This window comes from Capsicum annuum, chromosome 2 (genome assembly GCF_002878395.1).
Source record: "Capsicum annuum cultivar UCD-10X-F1 chromosome 2, UCD10Xv1.1, whole genome shotgun sequence".
Classification (NCBI taxonomy): Eukaryota; Viridiplantae; Streptophyta; class Magnoliopsida; order Solanales; family Solanaceae; genus Capsicum; species Capsicum annuum.
In genome coordinates this window covers 146,379,871-146,405,404 of record NC_061112.1, presented here as the reverse complement: position 1 = coordinate 146,405,404, position 25,534 = coordinate 146,379,871, and the positions used below count along the sequence as shown (strand labels likewise).

Below are 25,534 nucleotides of genomic sequence, written 5' to 3'. Positions count from 1 at the left end.
TTTGTTACTTGCAGGCCTTGAGCAGAGAAAAGATGACTAAAATATACACATGGAAAAACTGAAGTAATCTATAAGACTCTGTAACGTAAGAAAAACTCGTTCGAACACAAAGAGGTTCAACTTCATTTCCTGGATGCTCCTTCGAATTAAATATGCCGAAAGGAGCAATTTAAGCTTTATTTTCGACGGGTATTTACAGAGCACTTTACATAACCAAGCCTCTCATCAACTGATGTCATATTGACGTAGAAAAATTTTCAGGTTACACATAAAAGCCATCTCCTTCCCACCTATTTTTGTTGTTTTCTTTTATAAGTTATTCCACCCCCCTCTCAGCCTATAAAAAGCCTCAAAGGTAAGAATTTACGGCACTAGAAAATAAACAATGTAACAAATAAACGAATACCACTGTTCAGCTATAGTCTAGGGCGCTAAGCAAATATCTGCTGAATGACTGTCTCTGCATTCCCGTTGTATTGTGCAAGGAGATGAATTGCATCTGCTCTGGGCAATGCCAGAAATTCCTGCACAAAAATATTCACAAATAAGTCGCCGCTGCACCGAAAAATGATCTGCTGACAAGCAGAGACACGTGGATAGAATAGCATCAAGTAGAAAGGCTTTTGCGACAGATTCGCCGAGATGCAGTACCAAGGAAGCAAGCTTGAAAACCAGAACAAGACTCACCATAACTTTCAGTATTGCAGTTTCATCACACCCAACTTCTCTGGCTGATGACTGGGTTGGACTTCCATCATCCTGTTTCCTATTATTTGAGGAACCAGTAACTTGAGATGATCCATCAGTGCTCATGTCAACATCCAATCTAGAAGCATCAATAATCAATTTGGCACCAACTTCTTTCAGGGCATCGATCTTTAAGAGCCCTTCAAATCGATCTTTACACATTTGAAGTTTGAACCACTCACTGTGTGTATACAGCGTGGCCTTTATAATCTTCATAAGCTGGGGTTCTTCAATACCAAGCCTCCTACCAATAGCAACCTTTGCATGGACAAAATTGTGACAGTAAATCGGGTGGGCCAAGACACTCAAAAACACACATACAAAACCCCCTCCGAAGCCCATTTAGTATAATAGAGAAATGGAAAAAGAGGAGAAGCAACATCATGGTTTTCAAGTTCCCAGATCTTAAATGGATATGGAGGACAAAATACAATTCCAAGTCGTCGAAGAAAATAGAGTGCAAATGATTAAGAACCAACATTCAGGAGACTGAGGTGAGAAAGAGATAATGAAAACAAATCAGGTTTTTTTTTAAAATGACGGAAAACAAACCAGTTTCTAGTTTGCTGCCTCATTTACATTCATAAATCTATTCAATGCAAATCTACAGACCCTGTGATGTGGCACCTCCTCTTTGATAAGGAAACCAATTTATCTTTTACCTTCTAATTTTTCTACCTTTTTCTAGTTATAAAATGAAAAACTCTACTTGCTGAATTTAAATTATTCTGTTTAGTGAATAATAATAATAGAGAACTAAAGATGCACCCTATCGAACTGAAAAGGATCCTCATCGTTAATCACAAACACCCGACACTTCAATTTGGAACATAAGAGAAATTATTGTCTTCCTCTTTAAAAAGAGAGTAAGGGAGGATAGAAATGACAAATTTAAACACAGGCTTTTAATTGTAATAAAGCTCATCAGATATTTGGCTGGAGTGAAGATGTAAAAAATGTGAGTTGCGAAATTAGTGGGATATATAATAGCCTGTGTGATTGTTTGGTCATCACCTGTTGCATCCATGAAAATCATCGACCCGTGAAAGAAGATTTCATTATGGAATGAGAGAAAACAAGCATAAAGAGCACAAAGATTCTTCAATGTGCTGCTTCACAGAGAGTTTACAAAATGATCATCAAGCACTACTTGAGATTTTGTTGTGTTCTCAATATCTTACTATTTATATATTGTTTTATTTTCATATTTCTTATTCGTCATCTTTTGTCATAAAGAAAACAGTCATTTAGCCTAGAGAAATATAACGTATTCCAACAATATGTCAACACAAGTTCAACAGTACTATTTTCAGAAATGTTGCTTTTTGTTATTGTTAGAAATCCTGGATTTGATAGGCTCAACAAGGAAAAAAATATTAATGTTATGTTAAAAAAAAGTCAGAAGTCACTTTTCCAACTTTCTTAATTACAGCTTTTCGGTCTACCTTAAACGTTTCTAAGGATAATACTTGCACAAACTTGAAGTTATACATCACTTCACATTTTTTTTGTTCAACTTTTCATAACAGTTCCCATACAGAATTGAGAAAGATAACCATAGGCAAAATTAATCTGTCTACCTGTAGCAGAAGTACTCATACATCACGAATAGTGTAGTATCTTCTCTAAATAATTGACATTTATGAATTAACTTAAATATATATGGTGTCCGGGCCAGCTTGAGCGCACGTCGACTAATTCCACGGGTTACTTGACACCTCCCACCAGCAATACTAGGTAACTCTGTCCACTAAGGCTAGCACATCTGGAAAGAAATCACCTAGTGTTTGTCTAGGTTGGGAATTGAACCTGAGATCTCATGGTGCTCAATCCAACTTCTTGAACCACTACGCCACACCCTTGGGTGCCTTAAATATATATTGCTTACAAATGTTTTTGTTTTTATCGAAAAAAAGGTATAGTGTTTTTATAGAAAAAAGGTATAATAAATATAAACATGTTTCTATGACTGCGCGAAGCGCAGACAAATTGACTATTTAATGAGGAGCTTTGTTCTTCTAAAATAATTCCTCCAACTAAAAAGGGAAGTTTCATAAAACAGCCATTTTATCCTACAAATCTGTTTTTCCACTTTCACTGAAAAAGAACAAACAGAAGAATTTCCAAAATATTGGGCTTACTTAGGGGTGTCAAATAGGCGTGTTCGGCCTAATTTCGGCTGAATTAATAAATGAGTAGGTATCAACCCACCAAAGGTTAATTGGGCCGAAATGGGTTGGGTAATGGGCTAAATAATGGGTCACACCTCAACATGCCCAACCCTTCTCAAGGTTTTTTTTTGGGGGGGTTTATTTTCTTGTACCCCAGACCCCACCAGGTGGGAATATACTGGGTTTGTTGTTGTTGTTGTTTATTTTCTTGTAATTTGTTTAGTTAATAGTTTTATTTCTTTATTATGAGCACATAACATATCAAACCAAAAAATTCTTACTTGACAAGATTTTTCTAATGATCCATTTGTTATCAGCCCAACTTCTAAATCGGCTGAATTTGCCGGGTCAAAATGGGCTGAGGTGGGTTGCACGAGTCATGCTTCATGCTTTTATGGGCTAATTTTGTCACTCCTAGGCTACTGTTTGATATTTAACATTTTAATCACTATGTAAATTAGGTTTTATGGAAGTAACATTGACATGTTCCCAAGTTACAATTGTTTTGTGTTGAATATTCCCAAATCTTAATTGGCTAATAGCTGGGGTGTTTGGTCTCTTATATGATCTTGGGGAAATTCTCATGTAGCTTTTGGGGTTGAGTTATGTCAAAGACCATCTTCTTGTCATGGTATCAAAATCAGGTTCATATCAATTATGGGTTTGCCATGTTGGGCTCACATTTTTTCTCCGCGGTCCAATCCTGGGCATGCGAGGGGGTGTTGGAGTCTCCACAGTCTAGATGTCCAATCATGAGCTGGCTTACAGAGTTGAATTATGCCCGAGATCTATTTTCTTATCAGCAAAATGTTGGAAATCAAATGAGCAAAAGCACCCGCAACAAATAACGAGAAAAATGTTTTCAGTTCTCCCATAATCCTCAAGAAGATAGAGAAGCCCAGGGTAATAGTGGATTGCTCTTTCAACAAGAGACTTGAAACATAATAGGAGATTAAAGCATTGCGAAATAGGATGATACATTTTTCCAACAAAAACACCTATGTGTTTCTCGTGGTTATAAAAAATGAACCATCCAACCAGCAATAAGCCTTTAACAAGCCTTTGAAACGGTGTATTGAAAATCAGTATAACAGCTCAAACCAGACTATCACTCACTAAAACAACTATTTAATTCCAGTATCTTTATGTGTGTTAAGCAGATTTCACTTCATTCGTTCAGAAATGGTAAATCCCATCATTCTTGTTTATGTTTTTTCCACAGTCAGTGCCTTCTCTATGTTCTCTAGGAATCCCTGGTGAAAGAATTTAAGCATCCAACTCAAAGCTCGTTGTACACGGAGTAGCTCAGGATAAACCCCTATGAAACTACGGGGTGTTTATATCTCTAACACTATCCTACACAAGTAACCTGGTTCCAGGGTTCACTAGTTGACCTTGGCAGACCCAATCATTAGGGAGGATAGGGACAAAGATGGAGCCTTCTTTGCTGTGATGCAGGAGAGCAGAGACTCAATAAGCTGAGAAGTGGAAACGGAGCAAAGTTAGTGACTCAATTGGTTGAGTTGAGCAAAAAAATCCATAACGATAGAAACATGGAGACTAGAGAGAGCATGGTTATGAGAAGGAATTTGACAATGTTTTCCCCTGATACCATATGAATGAATATATGCATTCAAGTAAGAATCTGTAAGACAATAGGTAGAGCGTCCATTACTGTTGTAACCCCCTTTAGAAAACCTTACACACCTGATGTACGAGGTTCTATGTCTCAATCCACAAGCTGTTACTTAAACTACTTTTCTAAGCCTTAACAGTAGCCAAACAAAGTTATTCAACTTGTGACAAGAGTACTTTAAAGCACGGTACATTCTGGAATCAAGAACCAGCACTCCAGACTTAAATATATACGGACCCACAGACGAGGAGAAAAAGGGGAAGTAAGGATGGGAAAAGATTCGCAGGCAATGGTTCACCCGAGACCTGTTTTTACCATAGAGACCAGGATGTCATACCTGGAGTGTACTGGCAAGAGCACATAAGGGCAAGTGATCATTAAATGCCTCTTCACTAGGTTTGAGCAAAGCTAGCAAAGTCTCCTTCAATGGTTTTAACAGATCAGGATGACTAGAAGCCAAAGGACCAAGAAAAGAACAGGCTACCCTCAGTGCCTGAGTGTGATCCCCGGAGCCAACCAGCTTCAAAAATTCAACCTGCCCAGAGGATTATTTTGAAATTCCTTAATCGATATCAACATGCTTTATAACTTCTACTGATCTTTGCCGCAAGCAAAAGTTTTAACTTCAATACCTGCTTAAGTTGAAAAAGTAGAGAAGGGTTCTGCACAAAAAAATCCGAATCCATCTCATTGATCTCCTCAACAACCTCCTCTGTCATTCCTCTGCTAGCCAATTCCTTCAAGCCCAGCACAAGTTCATGCTTGTCCTCTTTATTCTTCATCCTATTCAGGAAGCACGATCTCGGAGAAACCTGTAATGAAAGGTGTCTACAATGTTTAATTTGAACACTACTCCTGCATCCTTTTTTCTTTTACTTATATGTTATGTGTTCTACTTTGAACCATTAAAATCAAAATACATGCCTGCTGATCTTTCAACACAGTTGTGCCGGTATTAAGATCTTCTCTGCTCCTTTCAATGGTAGGTCCAGACACAAATTCCGTGTTTTCATGTCTTCCCCGCCATCTTTTCCGTTTGTTTGTTTCACCAACTCTAAGACACTTATTTTTCTGCAGAACTTTTCCGAACTGAGGAGTTCCACTGGTACTGCAGTCTCCATAACTTGTTTCACTAGGGCAACGCTCTTCGGTATCAGTACTTAGAATGCTAGCCAAGTTGGCATTACTTTCAGGTGATCCCTCCATGATAACTTGAGTAGCAGAGGTGTCACTGCCAGAAAGTTTATTGTTTCCCTGCTCAACTTCTGCGGAACAGTTCTTTGATAATTGTCCAGACTCTGACTGATCATTGTTGATACTAAGCTGCATCCCTGGGTAATGGAAAAAAATAATACAATCCAGCCTTGAGGTACATATTAGTAAACAGAATGTAAGAATGGAAAGTAAATTTGATTAAAAACTTACCAGGAGCATCTACCATACTGAAGTTGACGAAACCCCTATACACACAATACTCATGAACAAGCTCATCAAACATGGGGTCGTCCAATCTTATCCGGCACAACTCATTCTGCAACAGAAAAGTTACAGGTACAATCTCAACATAAATACTTGTGATTTTCTACTATTTGACCTCAAAGCTGTACAATTAACAAGCTAGATCTATCTCATCAGCAGATCACAGAATATATGGAAAACAATAAGAAATAGAAAACAACTCAACAAGAATGCAAATAAGTAACGTAATCATTGCCAGTCCCATCCCCAGCTTTTTTACTGAGAACAGGCACTGGCAGCTACAAGGAAAGAACTACATAGTGATTTTCCATTTAGTGAAAATAAAATGAATTGGTGTTGAAGCAAAAAAAAAAAAAAATGATATGGCCCGATACGTTGATCAGATAACTATAACCTTTTCTTCACAATGTAATAAAATTCATTAAATGGGGGCAAAACTCAACCATTTACAAGAAGTATACAAAAAAATAGAGAACTTAGCAAATATACATGGTTTTCTAGTAATGACAACCAATCTTCTATACAAACAAAAACCTCATGGGTGCACCAAAAGGAAATAAGGGGTAAGAGGCTATTCCTCAAGTATACGAGATCCTTCTCTACTCCCATCAAAAGCAGATAACTTTAATTACAGCTTCATTTCGAGACACAGAAAAAACTCCAACATTAAGGGGCCATATTGAACACCATAAACTATGTTCTCAGCTTCACCAGTGATTACTAGCCATACATTTTGCATAAATCAATGCAACAGCAGGGAGGTGCTGAATGAGGACATCACTAGACTTCAAATTACCATCAGAAAGATGGAACCTATTGTGGAAGAAATAGTCTGATATGCGAGCTTCTATGAGAAACTAACCCAGTTTAAAGTATCGTTGAAGATTATGAAGATTTCAGCGAACAGTTACTATTGAATAGCAAATAATTCAGCATACTAACCTGAAATGCTTGATATAAGTCACCCTTGGCAAATCTCAAGCTATCAATAGCCCCTTGCCTTGTAAGCTCTACCGCATGAGCAAGAGCTTGTATGTCCACCTAATTTCATAAAATATTGATGAGACATGAAGCCTAGAAACTAAGAAAAGTTCCTAAAGTCTAGTCTCCCAAACAAAGAAGATATGGCAGTTTAAACTTCAACAAACGATGCACATTCTATTTAGTACCTAATCTTACTTCAAAGTAATCAAAAAAGTATAGAAACAATTACGCCTCAAACATAAACTACTTGTCAACTGTAATCATAATCTTTTAATACCCACCACTCTGATTGGACAAATTTTATTCCAACACCCAATAAGTTGTCTTTTTAAGGAAAATTAGGGTCTTTCTAACACCAGAGATTTTCTACATTTTCTAAGATCTCTAAACAATAAAATAAAATAACCAAACAGAATTACCACAGTTACAAACCACATTCATGTTCAATAACCAAAACCATTACATCAGAATAGTAAAAGAGTAGCTAAAATTAAACCTCATCAAATGGAGGTGCTTCGTAGGAACTATCAAGTGGTGTTGCAGGGGGGTCACGATCCTCGAGAAGTAATCTCTGTGTAAGATCTGATATAGGTGATGGAACTCCTTGACGAAAGCAAAACAACTTGTGTATGCTGCAAAATGAATGTGAAGTTAAATAAGAATAGAACGGGGACTTGGATCTCTGATGAAAGAATTATAAAATGTCTCCATTTCATAGATGTGCATCTAAGCATGTCATGCATCACCTGAAAGTTGTACTAACCTTATCAAGTACCTTAATGACATTGCAAAAAGAGGATCATAGGCACATAAATGGGCCCTTAAAACAGATGACAGCAGTCCAGCAATGTCAATCCTCCTCCTTGGAGACCACTGGAATAGTGAAGTGCAAAGACATTAGTCACTTTCACTAAAAGGAGAAATTCCGTATCTTAGATAACCCCCCAAAAGAAACTCAATAAACCACTAGGACATCTAATTGCTGCCAGATGAACATTTATGGAATTCTTAATCTCGATGCCAAGGAAATAACCTCTTACCTCACTCGCCACTGGAGAATTCTTATCTTCTTCGCCATAAACCAAGGCAAGAAGAATATGCTTAAATTCCTCATATGCTTCCTTAAGATAAAAATTTAAACATTCATTAGAATCCAAGTGTAAGGAGAACCATGTGAAGTGAAACGATTCTCACATACAGATTAAGAATACACATAGAAAATTGTTTTTGCAAATGAGACTATGAGAACTCGGATGTACTTATTTGAAAGTATTGGATTGATGAAACGGGATTCAGAGTGGTGAACCTGAGGATAGCGTGCAAGGCACTATCATCTAGCATATCCTGTATCTATGGAAAACAAGATTTATGACAAAAGAACCTAGGATGAGAAATTACATCCTTGGACCACAAAGAAACACCAGGAATGATCTGGTTAAATCAGATATTCTCTATGTGGTGCATAAACATGATTTATAATCTAGTTGAGAAACATAAACAACGACATGTAAATACATAAGTCATCTTGTATTACAAAAAAAGGGGGGGGAATGCTGACGAATCTAAGAGATGTTCACTAGTGTCAATGTTGATAAATGGAATCAAAATGAATATGCAGGGACCTACTGGATATGCATCCAATGCACAAGGTGCCAGGGACTCTCGGAGGCATCTAATGGCAGATTCTCGATCCTCTGCAGTTCCTTTCCTCAAAAGTTCAATAAACCTCTGCAGAAAAATAATGAAGAATACTTTCAAGGATCATCGATTATTTGTCCACATGAAGCATGGGAAGACAAGTTTAACTTAATTTTCCAATGAGTTTGTATGGACAGATATTAAACCTAAAAATAATGTAGGTGAAGCATATCACCTAGAAGTCTCTCTCTCTTTTTTTTTAATCACCAAGAAGTCTCATAAATCAACTGAAACTCTTAAGATTTCCCCAGAAAGTTTCTTCAGATTTTTGAAATCCAAAATATTGTTATCCAGTGATCACCACTCCATCAACTCAACAGCTGTTGTCTTAAGGTTATCACATAAAAAAGGAAAATAGTAGAGAAACACACCAAGAGACTCTTGGATTAAAGCATAATTAAAGTAGGCACTTCAATGAAGAAATACACAGTAAGGAGCATACGTCTGTGTGTGTTAAAAAGAAATATAATAACAAATGAAAAGAACAATTTATTGACAAGAGTTTGAACCCTAAATTAATGAAATATGAAGTTAAAACCTTTTTATCAAGTTCAAAAATCATTTTAATCGTCTACTGAGATGCAATATTTAGTTTTTTAAATTTTCTAATTCAGATTAATGACTAATTTTATCATGCTGAAATTCATACCTTGTGTATATAGTATTCACTTCTACAATCATCCGTAATATTATTGCTTTAACAATCAAAATATCTGTTTTTAGCTATGCTTACATATGCAAGTCAGTTTTTTTTTCTTCCGAGCTCGTCACACAGATATGCGTAAGGAGCTAGTAACTCAAAAAGCTAATCTCTTCAGAAATTGAGTCAATTAATCGAACTGGTTAAGTCGAAAAACTACGAAACCAGCACAATTTAAGCACAAAGAGAACTAATTCACTGTAATTAACAAAATCTAAGCGTTACCTGCTTCTGTAAACAGAAGAGAAGACGATGATCATCGAGAACAGAAGGCGCATGCACACGCAAGAGATCGATAGCGGCATCAATTTCACCACACTCTACTGACCGTCTGATCTGCCGGATAAGTAATCGTGATTGATATGAAGAAGACGATGATGATGACGTGGACGAAGACGGCGATGGAGACAGAGAAGGCGACGGCGAAGTGGACGGAGAAATTGAGTCTTCGATTAGGTTTTCGGATTTGACGAAATCGATAATTAGAGAGTCCAGTGCCTCCCAATTCACCGGTATAGAATCCATGGATGAAAAGTTCTCTTTTTCTTTTTTCTTTTCTTTTTGGTGTTCTAGAAATGTGGTAAGATTAAATGGAAAGGGAATTTATAGGTTTGACGATTTCAGTTTGGGCTGTTGGGCTTGGCGTTAAAAAAAGGGAAAATTTCCCAAATAGCAATAACTTTTATAATTATAGCAATAGAGTCTTAATTATAATTTTTATAGTAATAATTTTAAAATTATGAAAAATAGCAATATATATTCTGTACTTCAGTAAAAGATTGTTATAAAAATATATATACAAATAGGGTAGCCGTTCTTTATTTAACTCTAATCAGTTAGAGTTAAATAAGGAATGAAATTGTTCCTTATTTGTAGCCACTTTTTATAACTCTTTTACTTTTAACTTAACCATTAAAATACATCAACTTAATTTAAAAAACCTTTTTCATAAACAACAACTCAAAATCAAATTCAAAAATAAAAATAAAAATTGGGTGATTCCAACATCATTGGGCAACGTTTTTGAAACTGACGAAATATAAGTGAAAAAAATTCACGTTATTTACAGGTATGGATAAATAAATATTGAGATTGCTTCTTTTTTTTGTAATTGCGGAAATTTGTAGAAATGTAATAACAAGTTTGCTCAACATTCATAAAGTTCAATTTTTTGTAGCGTATTTTGAATTTTCTGGTTTAAAATTTTGTCAGCGATATTTTTTTTGATCAAATTCACAGTTTTATTTATCGTTATGTATTTATAGAGACATAAGTTACAATTCTTATATGTTAAATTTTAAATTTTAAAAGCATATTAAAAAAAAAATTGAGTGATTGGAATATCGTTGATGAACATCTGTACTTTACTAAGAACAATTGAATAAACAACACAACAAATATAGGTATGGATAAACAAACTTAATATCATATTTATTCAATTGCGAAAATTTTTGGAAACGATAAACAAACTAGATTTGATTTGTTATTTTCAAAAAATATAATTGCGAAAAAATCTGAAAATTGTATAACAAAATTGCGTAACAGTTATGGAATTCAAAAATTGAGATCATATTTTAAATTTTATCATTTTTCAAAAAAAATATTCTGAGCGATTTTTTTTCAAATTCAAAGTTATCATTATTTATGTCATTTGAAAATTGAGATATAATTATTATACGTTAATTTTGAATTTTAGTCGAGGATAACTACTATTTGAACTTATATTTGTTTCCAGATGTATGTATTTATAATATAAATATGTACTTTGTTTATATGTTCACTGGCAGTTACATATATTTTCAGTTGTATGTATTTAAAATATACATATCTAGTATGTTCATGTGTTCAGTGGCAGTTACAAATATTTTCAGCTGCATGTATTTATAATATACATATGCAACATGTTTATGTGTTCACTGGAAGTTACATATATTTCCAACAGTATGTATTATAATATACATATGCAGTATAGTTATGCGTTCACTAGCAGTTATGTATGTTTTCAGCAATATGAATTTATAATATACATATACAATATTCGTGTCTATAAACCATGTACTCTTATATGCATTTTTTTTTTCATATGCAGGCCATATAGTTCTATTGGCATATGGTGTACATGATTCTGAAAATAATGCATCTTGGACTTGGTTCTTTGAGATTCTAAAAGAAGAATGCGGTGAAAGAAATTGTTTTGAGAACGTATGATCTTCTAATTTATCCTCTACCACATAAAGATGACTGAGTAAAATCACAGAAAATATTGGAGGAGGTAGTTTTGCCCCCAAAACACAAGCGGCCCTCTGAAAGACCTCCAAAGAAGGATCATGAAAAATCCGAAAGAGATATGTTCGGAAAGAAAAACAAAAATTGTTGTAGTTCATGTGGGCTTAAAGGTCACAATAGACGTTCATATAGGAAATACAACAAATGAAAAGTTTGTTGATGTATTTAGTCAAAAAATAATTGTTGAATTTTTTCATTGAGAATTATGTTTTTCTAAATTTTGAACTTGTTATTGAACTTGTTATAGTTTTAATGTTGCATTTATTTTACCGAGCTTGATTAACTTAATTTATTTTGAATATATTTTGTAAGACATATATATATATATATACACATGCATATCATGAAAAATATATATTCATACTAGTAAAATACATATGTGTTAGTAAAACACGTCTGCATATAATAACAAGGATCCAAATGTATTTCTGAAAAAATGTATTTGCACTAGACATAAATACATATGCAAACTGAAATGAACATATGAATTATTCATAAATATGTATTTAGTCATAATTGGGATGAACATATGTATTTTTCATAACTGAAAAATACATATGCATTAGTCATAAATGCATATATATATGGTAAGATCTGTGTGTATTTAACTGGACAATTATATAGACATATGTATTGCAGAAAAATACATATTCGGACAATTATATATACATATGCATATCAGAAAAAAAAATACCTACAGACTTGTAAATTATCTATGCGTTAGAAAAAATACATATGTACACTGGAATGAACATATGTATTATTAATAAATACATATGACTCATAAATCTATATGGACTTGTGCATAACAATACAATAACTAAGTATTGTTCAAAAATATATATGCAAATCTGTAAAAAAAACATATGCATATATAAGCATAAATGGAAAATACATATGCATTAGACATAGATACATATGCAAGAACTAGATACAACAGAAGTTAATAAAGACATATTGCTAACATTTACATAAACAAACCACCAAAATATTCTATTTGAAAAGTTTAAACATCAAAAATCTAAATATATATCTAAACTGTACCATGTGTAACATTTAAATGTCAAAACGATTTAGTAAAATACATATGCGTTAGTAAAACATGTCTGGATATAAATAACAAGAATCCATACATATTTCTAAAAAATGTATTTGGATTAGACATAAATACATATGCAAATTGGAATGAACATATGTATTATTCATAAAGACAAAAATACATATATGAACATATTGTTCATAAAATGTAAGATTACAATTAAAAAAATACATATCTATACTGTAATAAATATAAATTTTACAATACCAAATACAAATACATATCTACATTGTAGCAAATACAAATCTTATCAGTACCAAATCAAATACATATATAAATACAAATCTTATCATTACAAAATACAAATACATATCTATACAGTAAAAATTACATATTATAGAAATCTCGTCGGAATATACTAATCCACCGCTATCACATCATCGGAAAACCCATAAAAACTGGCTAAGACCGGATCTGCAAAATCAGTGAATCATCGAATAAAATTCAACCCCTGTGATTGATTTCGGCTAATGCTCGTTGGTAAAACGCCATTACTGTCGCTGTTGATCACCGTCACGGTGCAATTCACCGGATAGACCCTCCCTCCGTTGAAAATTCACCAAAAAATGCCTTGCAAGAAACAAGCATATACCATGTCCCTAGTCTCCAAACATGACAACAAAGAGGAATGGGAAAGTTACTACTGTGAAAACACCAGGATTTACTTCCTGATATTTTGCAATCCTATAATGAACCACAGATTAGAGAATCTCGAAGGAAGTGTAGATACAAGTTACAACAGTACTCCCGTCAAAATAGTAAAAAAGCAAAATATTTTCCAGCAAGAGACCACTTGAAAACAACTTTCACTGATGGTCACGGTAATAAAGATGAGGAAATCATGTTAATAGAACAAGAAATGTTGAAAGATGGATTTCATAGCCTATGAGGCTATCTCATTGATAAGCAGTCTGAGGAACCCAGTTAAACTCACAATAATCTATGTGTTTATCAAAAATATGTTAAATCGGCGAGTCCAATCGAAGCCACCAACCTATCCATCGCCGAGAGCGGCATTCCTTGGCTGGAAAAACACCAAAAAAAAAAAAAAAGGAAAGCAATACGAAAAAAATAAAAAGAAATATAAATTATGTGAAAAGATGAGATGCAAATATTATGGAGCATACTGTTTATCAAAAGATTGAGAGATAAAAGCAGAAATTGAAAAAAATAAATAGAAGATGCGGTTAATTAGAGAGAGAGAAGTGACTATTGCGTGAAAAAAGGGAAAAGGCAAACTGATGGACAAATACACGCTTCTCTCTAAAAAGAGGATAAAGTATTGCTACTTTTGCTATAAGTTGTAATTTTGGAATAGTATTACTATTTATTGTAATTATAGTCTTTCGTTATGCTAGTTTCTATTATTTTTCCTTAAAAATACCAAACCAATAAGTGAAGCCCGTCAAACGCTGGTAAAGTCCTGTCTTCATATTTTATATACTATATATTAAAAAAATAAAAATCTTAGAAATATAGGTCCGCTTAATAAATTTTGCTCATGAGATAAGCGTTCATGAAATTTCAAATCAATGAACTGTACAATTAACCAAAAGGGCAAAAGTTGAACTTAAATATGTTGTCTATAAGGTAGATGTTCTAACTTTTGTAGATAAGGACATTTTAAAACAGTGAACCTCATCAACTAACAAGAAGTTATATGTTGCCTATAAGTCAAATTCTGAAAAGGATTAAATGAACCTGGAGGACCACCCTAGATATCCAAAACGAGATGGGGATTTAAAGTCGAACAAACTTTATTTCTATGGCACAAACCAAAAATATTACAACACCAAAACAATCGATATGAGAATTGTGTTTTTTCGTGTGTATGGTCAACATAAGAGCATTGTGGTTACCAATATAGAATTGTCCTTTACATAGAATGATGTTGCAGGACCAGCACTAGCACTGTGTTAGAATCTCAGCACCATCTTCAGTTATCAAAATGGTGTGCTCAAACTGTGCCGATAGACTACCATCTTCTGTAACAACTGTCCAATCGTCATCCCATATTACTCCATTTATGCTACCAATTGTCAGCATCGGCTCTGTACAGCACAGTCAAAAGTAACATTCAACACAGTAAAATCGTGCATGCAGAGTTGGAGTAATAATTTTAAGCTTCAAAAAGTAACAGATGCATCAAGTACGACAAAACTAGAGCTTGTCATAACATAAAGCATTGTGAAACCTCAGTTCTTAGCTAATCACAGAATACACAGCAAACAGACACGATGCAGTAGCTACCAGCTTCTGGTTAGTATCTATGAACAGTGTGTTCGAGCAGACATTTATTTGACATGGAAAAATTATTATGCAGCTATATCGCAGTAAGTCTCTTCAACGTTGTGGAAAATGAATCAGGAACTGTACATTACCAATAGTGAATGTCTGATTGAGCACCATTCGTCCATGATCATTGTTCCCTGAGAGCGAACAAATATAGCAATATGAATATTAATATGAACAGAATTACTGGGTATAGGAGGACAAGAATAAAATTAAATGCAAGCGAAAATGTAACTGTCTTCAAGTAGATTATTTCACAGAGACAACACTCTTAGAACTATGATCTCAATTCTCGTTTTGGAGAAAATCTCCTTAGAGTAAGATTTTCTCATTATTATGTAGTACTACACAACTGCTCAAGAGGATGGAAGTTGGCAAATGTGAATGAAACATTTTGTCAATTGATACAGATCAAACCAAGACCATGAAGTAACTTATTTCCGAATTTCAGACAATATGATAGTAGATTGATTCAGTTGTCAAAAGAGATTCAATATTTATGTTAGACACATAGCTTAAATATAACTATATAAGTATTTGGGTGCAATACAAACAAATTTTGAAGTGTGCTCTACTTTTAATCCCTGACACAACAGCAGTGTATTATTAAATCTCAAGAAAATATTAGTTTGAGGTGTCGTCGCAGCAGTTAGCATGCTGAATATGCACATCGACGTTGGAGGGAACAGGTGGAAAACTCAGCAAGAAGATAGTTTTTTTCTCATGCAAGCATTATGATTAGCAGACAGCATAAGATATGCAGCAAACAAATTAAATCCTATTGGCTCAGTATTGGTCATATTTCTTCCCATAGAAAGAGCAGTAAGGGGGTTAGTCGTCAAAATGTGGAAGTTACTGTAATGCAGAATGACTGGATCACTGTGGAAAGCACGTCCCACTCCATGACCAACAAACTGCTGCACAACCCCATAGCGATGTTTATCTGCAAGGTCACTACAAATAGAACATTAACGTCAACAAAATCTCCTATGCTAAACAAGCATATATTGATATACATATAGTAATTTACACGAAATATCAGAAATGCACGTGTCTTGTTCCTCAAATCAATTTGCCAAACTATGCCAGCTATGAACCTATGACATTAATTTTTCATGACAAATTCACCTTCATGCCAAGACAAATCCTTCTAATATTTAGCAGAACGCACAAGAACAAAAAAGATAAGAGGATCCAGGTAAATGTCTTACTGTATAGTCTTCCCAATTTTATTAAATTCCACTCCTGGTGCACATATTGATATAGCCTTGTCCAAGCATTCTTTAGTCACCTGATGCATCAAATAAAAATCAACAGGTGAGATTGCAGATGCATCTATACAACAATATAAGGGAAAAAGTTTTTTTTCTGGTTGATCAGTGCATAGTATAGTGCAGTATCAGTAATGAGGTCTTCCTTTTCCTCTAAATTGTAATTTATGCAGTTAAATATGAATTCGGAGCATGTTAAAAGAACATGTATCACACCATTGCCATTACCTTGATTTAAAAAAAAATAAAAATAAAAGAGCACGTATCACCTTCAATTACAAAAGAAAGACACTCTGTATCCCAATATACATGAAAGGATTTGTCATTGTTAATCTAAAATTTTTGACACACTTCTGTAATTAACAATATCCTGTACAACTTTCACTTTCTGCCAAGTATATAAATTCAAATGAAGATGTGGTCTTTTCTCAAACGCACTTCGACTATTACTTAAATATATTCTTCCACTTTTACCATTAAAATAATAATAATAAGCAAGTCTCATTAGCTTATTCAACAGCATGCCCTGTCAAACTTGTCAAATAAGGCGGGTTGACCGCAGGGGTGACAAAGATAAGGGGCAATATTTCATGTTCTAGAACCATAGATCCAGAAACTCAACATATGCTTCTGTAGCTTAATTAAGGACAAGTATGGGGTCAGATATGATCAAAAACAAAATGACTCATTAGAAATGTAGACACTGAAGAGATTATGCATTTGTTACTAATAATGTGATTTCACAATATATGGAGTCAACCAAATAAGAACCAAAAAATTTCTTATACAGCTGCGAGAAGCTTATCAGATTCATCAATGAAAAAAAAAAGTCGAATTTCCAAATTTCAGAGCCATAAAAGGAATATTCTCTTTGCTTTTAATGATGAACTCAAATGTTGAGTACATACAAAAAGAAAAGGTACTAATATCCCTATACCATCAAAAAGACATACCTGCACCAAGTTTTTGGCTTCCTCATCAACATTTCCTGCAAAAAACATCGCTGATGTGTCACCATGGTAACCCTGCATAACCAATCAAGCCAAGCAGAGAAACAAAGAGAAAATTGAGTTTCAGGAGTCATAGACTGCATTATTAAACCATGTACGATTAATTAAATATCAGGTGAGACACAGAAGACGAGACCAAGAAGACAGTGCATCATGAAAAGCTCATGCTCTATACAATGAGATGTCATCAATGTCCTAAATGAAACAAAGCTGGCTTTTTTAACAGAATAGGAGTAGGAATAGGAATAACATATAGAATCCTACTTGGAAAAAGATTGTAATGTAGTGTCCTATTTGGAAAAGGATTAGAATGTAGTGTCTATAAATAGGGTCTCAGTGTAATAATGTAGTTACAACAATTCAATAATATTTTTTACCTATATTTCTCATAACAAGTACCAATAGTTACAAATCTAGTAATTAAATCTAAATCAGCAGATAGGAAAACCAACACTAGAAGATTACATCAAAGATGACATTAGTGATGCAAAATACCCTGATTCTCAAGAATAAGGATGAGGACATCTTGAAGAAACATGAGGAACCAAAAAATTACATCATCATATTTATAAGCTACAAGAAGGCGTCTCATCCCATTTTCTTTCTATTGGTTTAAACAGAAAGTCGAAGCAATTAAGAGACACATGATGGTACTAATTAACTACAACAAACAACTTACATTAAGATAAACGGTGACATCAATATTGACAATATCCCCATCCTGAATCATTAAATATCACAGAGCATAAGAATGTTAGCCTGTCGCAACGTTAAATTCTTGGTTATAAAGGAAATCACTATTCAGTAGAACAAACCTCAAGTGGACGTGAATCTGGGATTCCGTGGCAAATGCACTCGTTAACTGATGTGCATACGCTCTTTGGAAATCCACCATAACCAAGAGGTGATGGATATGCTCCATTGTCAATGATCATTTGGTGAACGGCTTGGTCAATTTCGTCTGTCGTGATGCCTGGCTGCCAGAAGAAATAGCAACGTAGATTTAAAATGAAGCATACTTCAGACAACCTGTGAAACTACTGTGATTGTTGATCTTCTTGCACCTATTTAAAGACAATATCAGTCGGATTCAGTGGTGACTACTACAACATGTCAATAATACGCCTCAAACCCAAGCTAGGTGGAGTTAGTTGGCTACATAAATCCTCACTATCCATTTGTTCCATTTAGACATGTTACATTCCAAAATTCAATAATTGGGAGTTATCTGAAAGACTGACACTAGACATTCTTTACATGTTCCATTCATGTACAAAAAGAAAGAAAAAAGGGAAACATTTACTCCCTCATATTCTAACAACATATCCAGTGTGATTCCACAAAGTAGGGTTCGGGAGGGTAGAATGTACGCAAGTCCTACCACTATCTTACAGGTAGAGAGGTTGTTTCCAATAGACCCTCCCCCATATTCCAATTTTATAAGTGGTATTTGTGTGCATGGATTTTAATAAGTTAATTTGACATACATCAAATATTAGTGAAAGTTGAAGAAAAAAATTAAAGCAATGGCTAAAAAGTTACTTAATAGGGAAGATATCACATCAATGTTTCAAAACTTGATTAGTTTAATAAATTTGTGAAAGTAATATAAAAATGAAATGGTACTAAGCATTTTTGTAATATCCAAAAATATGAAGCATTCCTACAAATGGAACGAAAAGGACTGGTAAAAGCAGATTGTAACCTGTGGTGAAATCAAGAAAAGGGGCATTCAGAAGAAAACTAGAATGTCATAGTTGATATTTGAACTTTTGACCAAAAACGACTTTTGAACCCCCTTACCAATACACTAGAATTTTCCCTTATATCAAGGGGGTTCAACAATTTATACAAAAAAGAAATATTTCCACCCTACTTGTGCAATGTAATATCTCGACGAGGGGGGTTAATTGAACCCCTACCCTCTTACTAGCTACACCCTTGGTTGTAACGTGACTCCAAAGGAAGACCTAGAAGGAGCAAAAACACCAGGTAGATGTCTAATTTAATAAAGTCAATATCCAAACTTAGACGCAAGTAGATGATCATAGTAAAGACAGGAAATAGAGACTGTGGCTAATCGAAGTCAGTCACTGAAAGCCTTAACTGGGGCAAACACAACAACAACAACAACAACAAGCCAGTGTATTCCCACACAGTGGGGTCTGAGGAGGGTAAAATGTACGCAGTCCATACCGCTACCTCCGAAGAAGTAGAGAAACTGGGGCAAACACAAATTTTGATTTTTAACCTAAATGAAGCTTATAGGCGCAAGGAATTCCACATCGAGACTGAGTAGAAGGTACTCCATATATCACCTTGACTAATGTCCCAACATACTGAAGAACCTGAGCAGCAAGCCTTCCCGAAGCTCTCATCTTTTCTGTCCCCTTTCTATCATGCACTTCTGGGCCACTACCAATCCCAGGTGGCTTCCTAGACTTCACATAAGGAGGTCTTTGTATTTGTTCTGGAACTGGTCGGGGAGGAGAAATTTGACCTGGTCTTAAACGTTTGCGATTGGTGTTTGGAAGTTCATCTACATTTCTGCCAAATTTAGTTCAAAATTAGCATCCAAGGCATGCAGCAAACAAGCAGAAGCAGGAACATTACAGGAACTTTCAATTTGTTCAACCTTGTTCTCACATGATGGAAGATCAAATTCAAATTGTCCATAGTAACTTTTCATATTTCATCCGCCATTAATCCAAATCAATTAAGTATATGAATTACCCAAATGAGCAAAGCATAAGCAAGTCTCTTGTATGTCCCAGGGGACCTTCACGTAACCCTACAGAGATAGACAACACTATTCCCAGTACCAGAATCGTCTCATATCAGACAAGACAACTCAGAAATGAACCTACAATAAATGTGGTATTCATGTAATGCAGATCTTAAAAACCTAATAAGACTGTCTAAAATGTTTTAGAAACCATACAAATTAAGAGCTTAACTGTCTTTCCGATAAACAAAAGAGAATTCTTTCATTTGCACCAAGACAATGCCGAAAGTTAATTAAGTCACAAGTATCAAGCGTGATCTTTAAACAAACCTACACACCTATGAGGCTGTCCAAGACATTAAAATTGATAAATGAATTTATTGACTTCATCTCTACTATTAGGCCTACATATATTTGAGTAAAACCCTGCCCCAAAACACATGGCAACTCGACTTAAGATGTCAAATTTCGCACAGGGGAAGAAAATGCATGTTGCTCTCCGAACATGTTTCTTTTTGGTAGGATTATATGATAGAGCAGCATAATCTAGCATCACTGTGAGGCAAGGAATCCTTCAACTACTCCTCACCCTTTTGCCTCATGAAAGACCTAAAATGATATTTGAAGGTAAAAATGTTAATAGGGATATCAGGTGTCATTGACTCAAAATGGGCCTCTTTGCATTCCAACACGATAGCGGAGAAAAGCACAAAACAAGTACGCGGTTCAAGATATAGGACCAAAAGGGGAAGGAGGCCAAAAGGATGGGTAGAAGAAGCGAAGGAAGCCAATAATGCGAGGTAGAAGGCATACATTATTGGGTGCAAGGTAAGGTGAACTAGATAATTCGCTAATTTCCCTTTTTCTCAATGTTGATCCAAGACAAGTTCTAACTGCTTTCAGCCATGCCCTTGTAATGCTTTTCAAGTTGGCCACAGATGTAGCTAGGATCAAAGGGTTTATACTTATTTTCAGAACTTTACAATTCAATAGATGAACTCTAACAGAGCTGATTGAACCAAAACCTAAATATCAAGATTGGAAGCATGACAAACTTCATTTAGCCAAGATCCAGTAATGGTGTATACTAATCCCTCGTTCTCAAACCAAGTATGACATTGTCAATTTGAGGAATCTCCTAGCATTATACTACCAAGAACCAGGCGGAGAAAAAGGCGACATAAACAAAAACAGTTAGGAATTGAGGATGCAAACATGATAAATTTTTTTAATTACTTTTTTGGGCAGCTTTCATGCACCTTGACTAAATTCACCGAATACCTGCCCCCTCCCACCAACCAGCAGCAAGAACCAGGTAGATGCAAATATACTATTAACAGCAGAAAGGACAATATTTTAGACCAACGGTAACCAGCATGCTGAAAGACAATATAATCTTGAAGGTAAAATAACAAATACCTTCTGTTGAATAACAAATCCGTTAATCCACCAAATGTTCTTGAGCATTGCATAGACACTTGTTTATTCCCTGAGTAACCATGAACATTAAAAGTCAAAATGAGTACTTACATAGAATAAAAGATTCAATTTCTATTGAAATATAGATACAACTTTGTCCTCCTTAGCGCCATTATGAATAGCGTGATAAAATCTTGAGAGCAGAAGGCACAAAATTAGGGGTAAATTAGAAAACTTGAGTATGAAGCAAAGCAGTAAAAAAAAAAGGGGGGGAGACTAGCTGAACATCATGATAGAATGTTGAAGAGCACAAAGGCAAAATCTTGAGAAGAAAATAGCAGTTAAGAAAGAGGGACCTGGTTTGCAATGGAAGAGTGGGTGAATGAAACGGCAGTCGCCAAGAAATGTAGAGATGAAGCGGGGTTGAACACAGTAAACTCCTCCTACCATTCTTTCTTTTCTCTTCTGCTCTTTATCTGCTTCGCCAATAACAGCAATTTTTATTAGTAGTATTAGTATTTCCCTTTACTGCCTAAGATTCCCGATTCACTCTTTCTAGTTTTTCCTACCACAACTACGGAGTACTATCTTTTACCCATCCCATTTGAACACGAATTTCGGAAGCATATTTTGAATGCTTTTGCCAAAATGGGTTTCACTTTCAGCATAAAATCCGTTTAAATTTTGACAAGTTTTGAAAAGTAAAAGTTCTATGTTAGAATTAGTTTGATTCTTATACTCCGAATTGAAATAGTAGTTTTATTATTTACATTGAATCTTTATATTGCATTTATTTGTTTTTATATAGAGTGAGAATGTTACTTCATTTTTTTCTTTTTATAGAAAGCCAACAGGATTTTATTGGAGTTTTGTTTTTGGGTGGGTGTTGGATTATTTTTTATTTTTTTGGTTTTCCAAGGCCGACAGTCGTGAGATTAATTCTTCGTTTCTACGATCAGCGCACTAAGCGGTAGAAAACTGATCACAGAGTTTTTTTCGTTCACCAGAGGTGGGGATCGAATCCCCAACCTCTTTCTTAAGGGGTGTTGGATTATCTTTAAGTGATAAGAGTTTGTTTTTAATTTTTAGTTCCTCGCTCGATGTCTAATATCTGCATTGGAGTTGGACTAAATTCGTATTAATTTGCACAAAAAAATCTCACATTGAGGAGGGGTAAAGCACTACCTAATAAAAGCGACTTTGTGTTCAGGAGCACTCAAACATGAGACCTCCGGTAAGAGTTGATAATTCCAAGTGGATTGAGGGAGAAAATAACGCTCATTTGAACTATAAATAAAAGGGGGGAAGAAATAATTAAAGCTCAATATCTTTGGACCATTTAATTTATATAAAATATATACAGAATGTATACATAGTATATACGTTGTATACTAAATATACATATATTGTATATATCTATACATAATATATACAATCGAAGTGTAATAGATAGATAGTGTGTGCTTCAGTCATATTGGTAAATCAAATGGTCGAAGGGCATAATTTCCCTAAATAAAATGTCAAGTCATTTTAAATTGGCTAAATTTATAGTATTAAGTTTTGAAAGAATGCTTGATGAAATGGTATACATAAATATAAGTGATATTCTTGTTACAAACTATAAAAAGAAGGCTTTAAAGCCCTCTTTGCAATATCAGTGGACCAGCCCAATAACCTGATATGGTGGGCTGAAAATCTATCTTCGGCCCGTGACATGATGTAATCCAGAAAATTACATGTCATATATCCAAATATGGCTGACTTTAGATATTTGGCCCCAAATAAGAATGTCTTTGAAGAATAGTCTTCCTTACTTTTTAATATACTAAAAGTACCATTTTGCCCCTCTACACCTCAAATATATTTTTAATCTTTCCATACTCATTTATCTCTCAAATTTTATTTTTTATTATTTTCACTTTTAAATTTTTCCTTTATTTTTATTATTCTACTTTTTTCACTTTTTTTTTCCTTTAAATTTATTATTGTAATTTTTATTATTTTCAATTTTTATTTTTTCTTTAACTTTATTTTCATGTTTAATTTATTTGTCTCAACCTTTGTTTTTTTTTTCTCTTTTTCTTTTTTCTCAACCATTATCTATTTCTTCATTTTTTCCTTTTTTAAATTTATTTGTCTTTAACCTTTATTTAGAGTTTTTATTATTTCTCTTTTTTTTTCTCAGAATTTTCCTCAAATATTCATTCTCGTTCATCTTTTCCCCTAGTTTCTCAAATGCCCTTTCTCTTGCTCCTCTTTCTCTTCATCCGATTTCTCTCAAATTTTCAAATTGGATTAACAGAAAAAAATGAATGTTGCTTTTGATGAAGAAATAGAGCGTCTCTCAGTGGATATTGCTTTCAATTCTTCGGGACTTTTGCCTTCACACTTAATTGACATCATTGTTGATGTAAGTTTCTACTAAATTCACTTTATCATTTACATGTAATTTATCTTGATTTTTTTTTTTTGTGTGTGTTATTTTTGAATTGGGTGTTTGAATCTCTTTTTGTTGTTTACGTTTAAGGTTTTAGCTCATAATACAAAATTGTTGTATTTTTGGGAATTATGTTTAGGGATTTGTCAGCTTGGTGTTTGTATAGTTAAGAAGATTTAATTTTGTTAGTTGTGTGTTACTAAGTGAATTTTGAATAACCCTACATTCTTGATTTCATGGAAATAATAAATCTTGATTGAAATTAAAAGTTTTATGTTACTAGAAAATCTTAGTAGCTCGGTTGATTGACTATTTGAACTTTCTGCTATTGGGAAATCTCAGTAGCTTAGTTGGTTTACCTGAACTTTGTGCTAGGAGGAAACCTTAGCAGCTCAGTTGGTTGGATGGCGAAACTTTCACCTTGTTGGTGAGGGTTCGATTTTTCATCTTGTAATATCCTATCTCCAATTGATCCAAAAAAGTTTTATGCTACTAGATTTGAAATCTTTGATAATTTCTACTAGTACTATGTAATTTCTATTGTGTCAAGTTGGAGGTCTTGTAATAAGCCTTTGCAATGTGGATATCATTATTTTGCCTCTTAGATGATGGTTCGATTTCTTTTGATAAAATGCACATTTTTGTTTCGATTTTCGCACTTGTGGGATTACACTGAATTTTTTGTTGTTGTTGAAATGCAGATTGTTGTTTTGGTTTGTTATCCCATCGCAGTTGCTTTCGGTAGTTCAGTTTTTAGTTAAAGACTTTATGAATTTCTATTAAAGTCAATCATTTGATAGAAAAGACTTAATCGTTTCTACTTATTTAATCCTATGCATAAGTAGTACATGTAATTATACGGCATATTTAGTGCTCCTACTAGTTTTATACATAGTAATCACGACATTAACAACAGGAGTACTATTCTTATTCAATCAAGCACTATTAAGTACTATTCTTATTCTAACACAACCTATTCGTTAAATATAAAAAATTAAACCGTCAATAAAAGATAATGTCAACATTACTAGTGCACCCTACTAAACGACTCATGAGTGTATAATTTTTAAAGGAAAACTTGAATAGGGGATCTTAGACAAAGAAAAAGAATAATCTTGTAGCTCATGAAGCCAAACTCAAGAAATAACCTTTCCCATTCTTTCTCAGTTCTCTGCACTCCACCCCACCCCTGGCAAGAAGCACTGTCATCAGTACATTAAAAAGGAGCTTCACTTCAGTCATGTCTGCTTCATCTTCATCTCTATTCAATACCATGTCAATGATAAGGACCTTCCCTTTTCTTCCTTCATCGTTATATGTGCTAGCTTCTCTGCATCTTTATAGTATCTTCACACAATCTTCGTCGCTCCAATTATGCATAACTACCTGCAAAAAATCATATTTTCTCAAACATCATAATCAGTGACCTGTAGCCACTAATATACAAACTAGAAATACTCAGCGCTGCAAGAGTTCATTAGAAAATTACACTATATATACAAGATCAAAATCGTATTTTATTTCTATATAGTAGATGTTGAATCGCGTTAACTTTTTCATGTGTTTACTTTTTCTATTTT

The 25,534-nt window shown here is 34.3% G+C and overlaps 2 protein-coding genes across 6 annotated transcripts; both read right to left on the bottom strand.

Annotated features, from left to right (window-relative positions):
* Positions 1 to 99: 99 nt before the first annotated feature.
* LOC107860313 lies at positions 100 to 10,003 on the bottom strand. 4 transcript variants are annotated; one of them, XM_047407397.1, is made up of 13 exons: positions 9,641 to 9,779; positions 8,891 to 9,035; positions 8,644 to 8,745; positions 8,058 to 8,134; positions 7,781 to 7,890; positions 7,514 to 7,649; positions 6,976 to 7,074; positions 5,980 to 6,085; positions 5,479 to 5,885; positions 5,187 to 5,366; positions 4,892 to 5,089; positions 688 to 1,005; positions 100 to 524 (listed from the first exon to the last, which is right to left on the bottom strand). In XM_047407397.1, the coding sequence occupies exons 3-13, from the start codon at positions 8,687 to 8,689 to the stop codon at positions 432 to 434; spliced, it is 1,770 nt and encodes a 589-aa protein (XP_047263353.1). In that variant the 5' UTR covers positions 8,690 to 8,745; positions 8,891 to 9,035; positions 9,641 to 9,779; the 3' UTR covers positions 100 to 431. The 4 variants fall into 4 exon arrangements, with proteins under 4 accessions (XP_047263353.1, XP_047263351.1, XP_016561114.2 ...); XM_047407395.1 differs by lacking the exon at positions 8,891 to 9,035 and having other exon boundaries at positions 7,793 to 7,890; positions 8,058 to 8,138; positions 9,641 to 10,003; XM_016705628.2 differs by lacking the exon at positions 8,891 to 9,035 and having other exon boundaries at positions 8,058 to 8,138; positions 9,641 to 10,002.
* A 4,536-nt stretch (positions 10,004 to 14,539) lies between these two features.
* LOC107860311 (methionine aminopeptidase 1D, chloroplastic/mitochondrial) lies at positions 14,540 to 22,285 on the bottom strand. Of its 2 annotated transcripts, none has more exons than XM_016705626.2 (10): positions 21,874 to 22,285; positions 21,518 to 21,587; positions 19,692 to 19,920; positions 18,189 to 18,350; positions 18,053 to 18,094; positions 17,317 to 17,388; positions 16,304 to 16,383; positions 15,949 to 16,046; positions 15,182 to 15,229; positions 14,540 to 14,851 (listed from the first exon to the last, which is right to left on the bottom strand). In XM_016705626.2, the coding sequence occupies exons 1-10, from the start codon at positions 21,965 to 21,967 to the stop codon at positions 14,706 to 14,708; spliced, it is 1,041 nt and encodes a 346-aa protein (XP_016561112.1). In that variant the 5' UTR covers positions 21,968 to 22,285; the 3' UTR covers positions 14,540 to 14,705. The 2 variants fall into 2 exon arrangements, with proteins under 2 accessions (XP_016561112.1, XP_016561113.1); XM_016705627.2 differs by having other exon boundaries at positions 15,177 to 15,229; positions 21,874 to 22,267.
* Between the last annotated feature and the right edge of the window lie 3,249 nt (positions 22,286 to 25,534).